At 40.0% G+C, this 12578-nt stretch overlaps 1 protein-coding gene across 1 annotated transcript in view; it reads left to right on the forward strand.

Annotated features, from left to right (window-relative positions):
• The first annotated feature begins 675 nt into the window (after positions 1-675).
• The window catches only part of LOC119478100 (leucine-rich repeat transmembrane neuronal protein 4), a 128902-nt gene continuing 116999 nt past the window's right edge, over positions 676-12578 (forward strand). Inside the window, exon 1 of the mRNA XM_037752532.1 lies at positions 676-1498. Coding sequence (XP_037608460.1) covers positions 1495-1498 — 4 coding nt within the window. The 5' untranslated portion in view covers positions 676-1494. The remainder of the gene's footprint in view (positions 1499-12578) is intronic.

Raw genomic sequence — 12578 nt, forward strand, 5'->3', positions numbered from 1 at the left:
CATACTGTCGACCTGAATATACCTGTATTTACCCTCTGTCTGAAACGCTCTGTTTTAGCGCATTTTGACAGAATTGCAACAGAATTGCATTGCTAGTCAACAGCTTGGGTCCATGTGTACTTCCTGTCAGCTGATGACATTCACATACACTGCAACCAGGAATAAACTGGGACACATTTAGAATGTTTAAGTTTATAATTGTGTCAAGGGACTAAATATTGTATATTCGTGACATCACGAATGGGCAGAAATCCTGACTGCTTGTTTCAAATGCAGAGTTTCTGAATACGGGCTGTGTGTATTTCCCTGTGGATTGAGTGTTTCGATACTTTCACAGTATTTATATAGGACTTAAGCCTGCTTTATAATAAACAAACATGAACATCTCACCTTTTTATAATATGGAACCTTTAAATTCAACAAATGCATGTCTTACATCCACACACTGACTTGTGGAAACATGTATTTAAGAACACATGGAAGCAAATAATGAAGCTGTTAGAATGAAAGGGCTCTCTTGTAATATCTGGTTTCGGTTCCACATGTGATGAGATGATACATATCTCTGGCAGCAAACCTTCCTCTTTTTAAAAAAATCGTGCCACCCGAGCAGTTTAACTCACGACGCACCCCCCCCCCTCTTGGACAAGTTCACGGGTCGCAGTCTCACCAGAAGAGGGCATTCCGATTCTGCCTGACAAAAGTTGCCTTCTTTTGACATGCAGACGTGATTAACAAACAGCGTCATGCTGCGTTTCCTACCGAGCAGCTGCAGCAGCATTAGCAGTGAGGCTGAAAGGAGGATTTGGACTAAAAAAAAAGGTGGATATTTTTTTGGATGTTTCATTGTTCCGCGTCGACGTTGACGGCGTTTCACACACAGACTTGTGGATAACCAGACCGGTACTTTCCTCTCTCTGTGCGCGGATCACACTGAGCAGCATCCTCCGGAATAAAGACGCCGTGGTGAGGAATCTAAGGACTCCTTTTGGAAATTTTTTTTTGCACCATGCCAACGTATTTGTGAAGTTTTACGCAAGGATTTTTTCTGGATCTCCATGTTAACAATGACATGAATCACTTGGATGTGGCTGCGTTATTGTCTGCGCCTACTGCAGTACTCTTTTTGGCTGCAACTTGAAAAAAAAAAAACGATTCTCCCAGCTGTGAAGACATGGATAGGGAGTTCTGAAACCGGATTTTCTTTACCCTTTTTTTATAATCTGGAGTTGGAAGTATATATGACATTCCGGTTCTATATGCAGAACTAAAACCGGATCGGATAGCGCAATCCATCCAGGTCCTGGAGAGGAGAGCATAAGGACAAGGTGCGCTCTGGAGTCGGCGGCTGCGCGGAGAGAGACCGACCGACCGGTGCTGTAGTGGATTAGGACGGTACCTGTCTGTCTGTGGAGAGAGCGCGTCATGCGGACTCGGATGTCGCGCACTAGAAGCCATTAAAACCTGTAGGCTGGAGCTGACAGATACGCGGATATGGGTAAGTTCTGTTTTATAATGTTACCATCTTTTTAGATAGCGTGGTGTTGTTTTTTAAAAAAAAAAAAAAACGTTGTCCTCCTTTCTTATAATAAACGAGACGCCTTGTCTCTTCTGATCCGATCAGAACCCATGGGTTGAATCAGATCAAAAAAATGGTTGTCTTCTTCTTATAAATATGGATTTGTTGGTGTCTTAGTGTGAAGATGTGGCTGAATGAAGCCTGTGCTGTATATAGCCTGTTATAGTCGCAGAGCTGCAATGTGTTTTTCTCCTCCATTTCTTGGCGGTATATATGGCTTATTAGAGCCTATAAGGATACTTATTTTTGTATTTTACAACGTTGTGCGCTAAAAGATTTTGGTTCCAAATCAACAAAAAGCCTGTCTGTCTATATAAGTGAAGTCTATCCATTTTTTTTTTTTTTTTCCCCCTTGACTAGTTAGAGTGGCCGTTCTCATTGGCATGGACTGAAATGCTAATCACGGATAAATGTTGGAAGCCAGTCAACTTTATAAAGCGTGGCCCTGCATAATCATTCATTGCGCTTAATCCGGTATACGCACGAATTTCCCATTGTCCGGTTTTTGCTATAACGCCTCCCCAAAAACTCTTGTGGTTCTGAAGGAAGGAAGGCATGCATGCACCGGGGTCGTGCACGTTTTGCTTAGCAGACTGATTCTCATTCAAGAAAGAAGCCGTCGTGTTCTGCACCTGCTATCAGGAGGGACTCTCCAAAATCGAGCATAAAAAACTGTGCGTCCATCTATCAATACACTGTGTGTGTGTGTGTGTGTGTGTGTGTCAATGCCACACTCCTTCAGCAATGCATGATGGTACTTCTGTGTCTGCGCGTGCACGTGTTTTCCCCATCTTATTCTCAGTCATATATGATGAGAATTAACCCATTTTGCCCTGTTCTGATTCCCTTTGACACTTGTCTTGATATTTCACTGTTAGATGTTTTTTTTATATTATTTTTCCCCTTTTCCTCCAAATTGTCAAATAACTTGTGCTTTTTCTCCACCTTTTTGCATCCTCTTGGTCTGATATTATTGTCTGGGGGTGTATAGCCTATAATCTCCCCCAGCCACTCTTAACTGGTATACAGATGGCCAAATTCACTGGTGGTGCTGTGCCATTAATTGCGAGGCCGCATGATATATCGACCCACGGTGGGTTACTGCACCACATCAATATAAGCTACAACAGCACAGAAAAGCCCATACAGTATGGGCCGTGGGAGCTCAGATGTAATTTATGTCTACTGCAAAGCAACCATATACTGTTAATCATATAGGTCTAGTTTATGGGCCCGCTTCTTAATTCAATATCATGTCAGAAAACCCTGCTGCATACTTGAGGTGCAGTGATTTTGATCTCACATGCAGGTGCACACACGGTTTTTACAGACATATTCATCCCCCCGGGTGCACAAAACCAGACGCCAAAGCGTAACTTTTGTCAACCATATAGCTTCATGCTATTGCCCACAATTATTTCACGATTATGTGGCGCTGTAGTCTCAGTTATCCGCCAGTGTTGGCTGACTGCGATGCTGTTCATTAACAGCATGCAATGCACTTATGTTTCATGGAGCATATCATTAGAGATCTGCTTTGCAGAAAAAAGAGCAGGGACTGTAAAAAAAGAAGCTACAGCCAATGATGCAGCGGCAGAGCTTTAAGATGACCTAAATGACATTTCACACGCTGTCTGCATAATACGAAATAAAGCAGATGCAATGCTACTTTGTTCGAATTAAAATCAGTGCTGTATTGGCTCCGAGAGTTCACAGTAACAGATGACATTCTGCCGGCACTACAGCATCCAACAGGCTGCATTGTTGAAATGCCATGGCGAAGCAGGTCAAGGAAGGGGATCAACAGGCCCTTCGAGGGCAATATGGAGGCATTTGTTATTTACATTTGCTTATTTTGAAAGAAAAAATCAATGGCTTGTGAGGCACTTGGGATCCAGCGTTCATTAATATACCTGCTTCAGGATGATAGGGGCTGGATGCATTGTGCTACAAGCTGAGTAAAGCCTGGAAAGTTTCGCCAGTAACACTTGTGTATGAATATATTCTAATCTAATTTTAATCTCAATGTTAGGCAAATAAAGATATCATAATACATATTTATATATATTTATTTTTCTAATTTCTCCACAAGGCAACATTTTGCATGGAGTAAGTAGGACGTTGCAGACCACATGGTGAGCTTAGAGGACCAGTGTGTAGCATTTAGGGGATCTGTTGGCAGAAATGGAACATAATATGAATTAGTATGTTTTTTTTAGTGTATAATCACCTGATAATAAGAATCGTTGTGTTTTTGTTACCTTAGAATGTAGTTTATATCTACATAAGGAGCGGGTCCTCTCTCCACGGAGTCCGCCATGATGCACCGCCATGTTTCTACAGTAGCCCAGAAAGGACAAACTAGACTATGTTAACTTTTCCCGCTTGGGCTGGAGTCGTTAACGTTACTCGCTCCCGTCGCCGCTGCTCTCTCTCTCTTGCTTCACCATTCACTTCCCACATACATACACACACTCTACACACTGGCTCGGCTCCAAATGGCTCTAGATGGGAGTATTCGCGTTTCCACATCGACCACCATAGCTCTCCAAAACGCTTGGCACACGGGAGCGGCTTCAGTTGGTTGCAATCTCCTCACCTCAACGCTAGATGCTGCTAGATCCTATACACTCAACCTTTCATTATAGTTCAGTCTGTTAGGTTAAGAGTACATGTTTATACTTTTTATATCCGTGAGGAAGCTCACTAACATAGTAAATTTCCAATCTCCCACTCTGACATTAACCTAATTATAACCGTAAACCAAAAAAACAGCTCTCTTTGAGGATGTGTGGAGTTCACTTTCCAAAAAAAATTCTCACTCTCAAGATCTAAAACTCAAATGTGGTCCTCACAATGAAAAAAAAGAGCCCTCCGCCCAACGCACACAATATAACGTACTTCTACTTTCAGAGCTACTGTATATGTGTATTTTGTGTTTCTGCGCCCTTTTGTCAGGACTGTGTTGGCCAGTGACGAACACAATCACATCACTGTGGATTCAAGGGGTCAACTTGACCAGGCGGCTGTCTTTTTGCTTGGTAAAAGCTATCATAGGATGACATGGTAGGAGAAACAAAGCACAACCTTTACAGTGACATATGAGGTTACAACCAAGTTTGTATTGAGCCCTGGAATAGAATTTCCATCAGCGATGTTTCTCTCAGAAGTAATGATGAACATGAGGAAAGCTGTCTCCTGGTTACATTTACCCTTTCTTCTCAAAATAGGATTGTGTTAGGGCTGGGTGATCAATTTGGTTTCCATATCGTCCAATCTTGGTTACACAAGAACACTGATAGACAATGAAAGACAGCATGAAACATGGTCAATACTACATGGCATGAAAGAACAATTAAAACTTGCCAAATTTAAACAAATCCCTGGAGACCTCTCTCTATTTTTCTCTTGTAGATGGACAAGGCGACTTGTTTTGTTTCCAGTTCGCCACCTCTTCTTCTGCTCTGTTTAATGGTGAATTACAGCCATGTGCAGCCAATAGCGCCACTTCCGATCAAACTATGCTGTAGCCAAGTTTATTCGCTCTAAAGCAGTTGATGGAAATGCACCTAATTCACATTTCTTTTTTTAAGTCATTTTAAAAGTTTGCTTAACAATTGAATGGAAACAGGACTACAGCTATGGTAGTGAAAAGTACTGAGCTCAGAGCAGAGTTCTGATAGGGCGAGAGACATTGCAGTACACTGCAGGGTGAAGGCTGACTGGTCAGATACAGTATATATTTCTATTGGGGCTGTCGAAGTTAATGCGATAATAACGCGTTAACGCAAATCTGTTTAACGCAACTAATTTCTTCAACACATTAACGCAATCAATCTTTCAATCAATATATTGGTACCAGCCATGTCATAATAGCTTGTCCCAAAGGAGGCTAAATAACGCTCCAAACTTGCCTTGAATTTTGGCGAGGAAAACTATCATGGCCATATTCAAAGGGGTCTCTTGACCTCTGACCTCAAGATATGTGAGTGAAAATGGGTTCTATGGGTACCCATGAGTCTCCCTTTTCAGGCATGACCACTTTATGATAATCACATGCAGTTTTGGGCAAGTCATAGTCTAGTCAGCACACTGAAACACTGACAGCTGTTGTTGCCTGTTTAGCTTGAGTTTGCCATGTTATGATTTGACCATATTTGTTATGCTAAATGCAGTACCTGTGAGGGTTTCTGGACAATATTTGTCAAATAATACAAATATAAATGCAGTTGCATAAAGCAAACATATTTGCCCACTCCCAGGTTGATAAGAGTATTAAATATTTGACAAATCTCCCTTTAAGGTACATTTTGAACAGATACTAAATTGAATTTGCGATTAATCATAGACAATCATGTGATTAATCAAATAGTATTGAGAAAAGATTAATAAGATTAAATATTTTAATCAATTGACAGTCCTCATTTCTATGTGTGTATGTGTGTGTGTGTGTGTGTGTGCATGTGAGTTTTTGTGTGAACAGTATTCATGACACTACTCCCTGCAGGGTTTTTCTACATTCTACCTAATCAGTGCTACAACTATTTGACGGGCACACTAGGACACAATGTTTCCCAACCACTGTTGAAATGGGTCTAACTTGGCAGGCTTTGCTATCATCTCAAAGATAATTGGAGACTAATAGGATGGCTTAGGCTGGTCCGGGGACGTCCTTCCCTATGTGTTTCGGCTGCTGTCCAGCCTTTATGTGCAGTCAAGGCTGGGGCTGGTAGCAGTTTTGTCAATGACAGGCAGCAGATAGCAATGAGCCACTTGTGTGCACTCAAAGTGCACCAGTTAGCGAGTCCATTTGCCAAGTTATTAAGCTACATTTGGTTTTATTTTAGGTCAGCAGTAAAGTGCACTTACTCTCTCTATGTGTTAGGGTTGAGAGGCAGAAAACAGCAATCTTCCTGTGCTGAGGACAGCAGGGCTGTCTGCTATAACTAAGCATTGTGCACATGCCTTTAGACAAACTTTAGCTCCATTGTCCATTCTTTTTAGATTTAGACAGATGACGGTGGAGGGAGACAAATAAAAAAGAGAATCACAGGTGTTGACATAAAAAAAAAGAAAGCAAGACAAATGTTCATCCTAAAAGTTGGATCTGAAAGCAAGCGAGAAAGACGTCGGAGGGTGAAAATGGAAATCAACAAGGGAAGTGAAAAGGGCTGAGAGGTTGGTTTTGAGGACATGCATAAAGAATAGATTTCACATTATAAAAACATCCTGATGGCTGCAGGGTTCAAGGGCATGGATAACTAGCATATTTTCAACAGGACAGAGAACAGAATGAGGGAGAAATTGTTCGTCTAAGTAGATACGGTGTAAGAACAGTAATGGCGAAAGGTACATCAGGTAAGAAGTAATGGAGACACAAAACCCCACGAGTGACAACTCAGAGGGTGACTTGTGCTCCTTCGTGAATAAGATTAGAGGAGTACTAGGGAAGGAGATGGCTTACAGAGGCATTAGCACACGGAGCGCTCATTAAACCACATGCAGTGTCAGTAAGGGGGATAGGGGTGTCTTGTGAGGCAGGCTCAATCTGAAAGAGATGGCGGAGTCACTTCTAATAAAGCAAGCCTATTATGCACATGGGAAATAAAAGCAATAGGGGTCTGTTTCCACAGCCTCCTGGGATGTGCGAGTCAAACACAAAATTTAGAAAGCATGCATTCATGTTTAACAGCCCACACATTCTGTTCCCCAGTCTATTAAAATTGCTTTAAACGCGCATGGAACATTACACATGGGCATTGTTCTATATCGGTATCCTTCTGCTGTTTCTACCTGTTTCTCTATTGTGAGCCTTTGAGGCACAATGTTGTTGGCAAATTAGTTAAAGTTACACTCCGAAACCTGAGGGAAAGAAACAAACAAATTGGCTGCACACAGAAATACTGCATCTTGTGATCATCGTCTTTGTCTCGGCAACATTTTATGTGAACATATCACAATCGTGGGATCCAAGATGAAGAAACATGATTGATGTATCTTCTGGTATAATCAATAGCCAGCACAAATTATCTGTGCAGTTCCGTGGCTCCCTCCATCTGTAAGGAATGATGAAAGATTCCACTGAAAACAAACAGTAAGTGTGTGTCGCTCTCTCTCAGTCGCACTCTTAGACGCACACACATACAATACCCATATGGGATCAGCAGATGCTTGGCAAGGAGTGAAATGGCTATGTTAGATAGCATATGCTCTATGATGCCTCTCAGCCACTCTATGTCAGGGAATTATTTCCGACAAATCCTGCAATGATTCCGAAAAACACTAGAAAATTTAAATCATGTGTATTGCGTCAACTACACTGGATATTCAAGCTCCTCATCAATGTAACGCATATACACATAACAAATTCATTGGTGAATTCATCATGGCGCCTGCCAACATCATACATTTTGTAACCTAATTAAAGTATAGGCTGCTTCTATCCTGACATATCAATCTTATCTCACTGCGATAATGGTAATAAAGTCCATACTTGATGATATTGCCTTGAGAAACACATATAAGTAGTGAATCCCCCCTATACCACTTCCTCAAGGGGAAATCAATGTATCTTAATGACACGTCATTAGTGGCTCTGTAAAGGGGAACGATTTTAATGGAAACAACTCCGTCTCACCTCAGAACAAGGAGTGATATCACAAGTAAGCTACTGACCAATGTTCTTCATTTTTCAAATTGTATTTGACGCAGAGCATCTAGCCCCCTCACCCCCGCAAAAAAAAAAATATACATAATGAATACAAAAATAAAAAGTAAAGCTACGGTTCGGATCGTAACATGGTTTTGAGTCACAGATCGGATCAGCAAAAAAAAGGGAGCAAATATATCTTTTAGAGATGCCCTGATCATGTTTTGTTGCCGTAGATACAGATTGCAGATCGTTAATGATCCATATTGGCTGATACAGATTGTTTTTGTTGTTGTTTTTTTCATTTAAATATTTTTAGATTTAAATGTTATCATTTTACTTAGTTATAGTTACCTATAGTGGTTATTTGCATACAGAAAACACAATTTAAATGATTAGGAAGTAAAAGATTGTACTTTTATTGATGAAAAACTATTTAGTAGCATTAGTAGTTCTAATGATGTTTTATAAGCTGCTTAGAGGTAGTGTTAGTAAGTTAAACAGGTCATAATTTCCTCTCTATTATCTATTTTTATCTTCTTCAAACAACTGGATTTAGTCAAGTTTATAATCCAAAACTACATTTTCAAGATTGTGTTAGAATTTACCTTCACCAAATATTTTTACTGAATAGCGCCTGAACACACTACAATATAACTCAATGGAACCTCCGTACATTAGCTGATCCAGTGCTGCCAACGTTACTAGCTCTCCTGCCAATTTCAACACAGATTTGTTGTTCCCGACGTAACTTTATCAGGGATCAGCGGCTAAAAAGCATTAATACCGATCTCCCGATTGCATATTTTTACTGAACATCGTCCACTAACGATTGTCAGTAAAACTTAATTTCACACTATGATGGTTAAATTGTGTGATTAATCCGCGGTTCACATGCATGCCGAACCGTGGGGGGATCCGTACTGATCACGGATCAACTATGGCCCATTACACAACTACAAGACCAAAAAATTATCCAACCGAAAAACCCAGCCCTGTTTTGCCATTTGTTTTCCAATGAAAGTAGCTGGCAGCACTAGCTCCAAAAGTCCCTAAACCTAGCAAGAAAGTTTCCAAGTCGGAAACCAACAGACCTCTCTCCAAAGTCAGCCCTGAGACAGCCACAGATACCAGATTTTTTTTTCTTTCTTTTTTTTGTCTGAGCATTGGATTTATTGATTGCTGTCGGGATGTAATGAGAATACAACAAATAAAACAAAACATGTTTTAGAAGAAAATTACCAGCCCTAGCTTTAAGTAAATTTACATCATACACATGTAGTAATTCTCCACAGACACATTTTGGCATTCAGGTAGTTTGTTTTCAGAGATGAGTTGTGTAATTCCATAGGGTTTATAGTGATTTTTCATCCGAACTCGTGGAAAGCAGAATCGATGATTCATGCTGAACCTGCACTGCTTTGGTTTGGTTATACATGAAATGGCTGGAGTCTGAATTTAAAATGCCTCCGGGATTGTATACACAACCAGCAGCTCTTGAATGTTAATTTGCTCTGTACAGGCTGCCTTTCATGACTTATCAGCTTCTGCCATTGGTGCAATGATGGCTTATGGAATGACTGAATACAAATACAGATAAAGATATGATTGAACAAATTGCAAGTTGCTTTGCTTTGGGTTGTCAGCGTGTATTCATTGTAAACATGCAAAGCGAAATGACATCAATCGAAACAGCTAAGACCATGTTATTTGCGGTAACGAGTCCATACAATGTGGACTTTGCTTTACATCTGAATATAAAATGTTTTTTTTGTGATAGAAACATTTGAATAGTCCCATTTAATGACCACAAAAAAGTGTCAAATGATATCTAATTTAAAATGAACCAATAAAGCTTACATTCTATTGAAGTTTACAAGTGACTCTCAAGAGTTTAAATGTATTTATAGAATCACAGTCATTAGGTCATGTTGAGCCACAAGTCATGCTGTGCTCTTGATAACATTGTTGTCACTGCCATGTGAAACAAATTGGTGTCAGACAAGCTGCCGTCCGTTCGGACAACAGACATCTGACCATATGATTCACCACAAAAACAGGCTGTATAAGAAATTACATAATTATATGATTTATTTACATGAAACTAACCGGGCTGTCATTTGTTCTCTGGATTCAGATTTGTTTTTAAATTGGATATGCATAGCATCTGTTCTGTAAATATTCAAATGTATGTGAAAAATAAGCAATGCATTTGCTGAATCTTGCGTCCTTTCACCTCTTACAGCAGCAATAGTCAAGATTGGAGCAAATATGATTAAGAAAAGCTATTTTTTATAAAACGGTCACTATATCCTGACAGTTGTGCATGAGACAGGTAATCTGAAAAAAATCATATGCCTGTCCTTCAGTGCTCTTAATGACATCTGCAAGATTTCACAGACCGGAGGAAAACAACCAATCAGATCCAAGCTGGAGCCTGCCAACTCTGAGCAGCTGTCAATCACTCGCAAACTCCGATCAAACTGTCAAACTAAGCAGCACTGATTTAATGCGAATCAATATTATGTTACTGTAATGCCATTTTATTGTGTAAAATGCTTTCAGAAACATATTTTAGTTTACTGTTTAGCTGTAAAATGATAAAGTTTGTGACCAGGCTGCGGAAATACCAAGCCCCGCCCACCAGCCGGAGCAAACTTTCTCATTTTACAGCTAAACAGTACACGACAAGATGTTTCTGGAAACTTTTTACTGAAGAAACAGGCATTACAGTAACAGAATATGAATTCATATTCGATCAGCGCTGCCTAGTTTGACCGCTTGATGAGAGTTCGCAAGTGATTGACAGCTGCCTCCAGCCTGAAATAGCCTTTGCCAAAGTCTCCCGTCACGGGCTAGATTTTTTAAAGCCTGAAAACAGAGCCAAGAGGAGGTGCAGAAGTTTTCTATGTTTCTTAGAACATTTGAATTACAATATGCTGAAAGGTTATTATGGAATTGTTGCCCAATGATGCCAAAAACATTCTGCCTACTGCCACTTTAATCTATAGATTTAATATTTCACATGGTTTGGGAGACTTCGGGGGTGTTGAGTAACATCATTCACTATCACACAAGAGGTTTCTCAGACTAATTAAGGAAATGTGCCTCTTTATTAGAAAACTCTTCCTTTGCTACAACCTACATAGAAGTTGCACCCTGGAGTGTTGTAGATATATATATAGCTGCAGACACTGTAGGTTGGAGACTTACTGTAAAGCAAATTCTCCTCAAATGTAAGATGTGATAAGACTAGACATGTGCGTCATAGTTGTGTTGTAGGGATGGTAAACATGCGTCAGTGTGTGGGGTTAACAATGTATGTGACAACCTTGGAACTGGACTGAACATTTTACGGGATGAATTACAACATTGCTGTGACAGTTGAGTGGAGGTAGGGAGTTTACAATAAGGAATAAGGAAAAAAAATGGAGCCTGGAAATCTGAAACAGAAAGGGCATATTTCTGGAGACTTGATGGATGAATCTGAAAGCTTTTAATACAAGCAAAGAGAAGGGACACTGCATTTAAGGTGGAGGAATACAGGTATAGGAAAGACCTGATCTCTGAAAAGAGAAATATGAGTCTTAACTACTGCAATAGTAGGAGAGATCTCAGAAAGGACAACCATTTTTTAAATAAAAAAAAAAAAAAATCCTGAAGAGTGGCCCTGAGGAGTTGACCTCGTTTTTAAGTTCTGGCATCAGGATATGGAAAAGTCTTCCTTCCTCTCGTATGAGGAGCCGAGCTGGCAGGCATGAGCAGCCAGGTAAATTTGTTGATTCTATTTATCCCAAAATTAAGCAAAAAAATGATAAAAATATATGTAACAAAGTTCTGAGCTCATAAAAATAGGTCAACTAAACAGGACAAAACTCAGGCTACGTAAATGGAATACAACTGAAGACACTAAACTGACCTAACGATGAACTCAATAAAGGCTGATCAGACCAAACAAAGGGTAACACAAAGACAATCACTACCAACTAAATTACAAATAAAACAATACAGCACATTCAGTCTATCTGTTTAAACATGTTAGCACTTAACACCAAAATAAAAGCACAAACAAACTAATGGTCTGAAGAAATTAACTAAAATCTCCAAAATAGAAATCCCAATCCCCCCATAATGTGGCCCCACTTGGTACATTCTGATTTGGTCACTTCCTGTAAGTAAGAGACCTGCTTTAGGGAGAACATTTTTTGTTCCGGCCTGACAAGACATCCCTCCTGTATCAGTAAACAGCAGTGACGCCATCAGCACTGGTAACTCAAAGAAATAGAAGTCAGAAGGACATAAGACATAACTAAAGCGTGACTGTACAGAAGTTAACTGAATGTGAGCGGT

The sequence above is a fragment of the Sebastes umbrosus genome, chromosome 19, assembly GCF_015220745.1.
Source record: "Sebastes umbrosus isolate fSebUmb1 chromosome 19, fSebUmb1.pri, whole genome shotgun sequence".
Lineage (NCBI taxonomy): Eukaryota > Metazoa > Chordata > Actinopteri > Perciformes > Sebastidae > Sebastes > Sebastes umbrosus.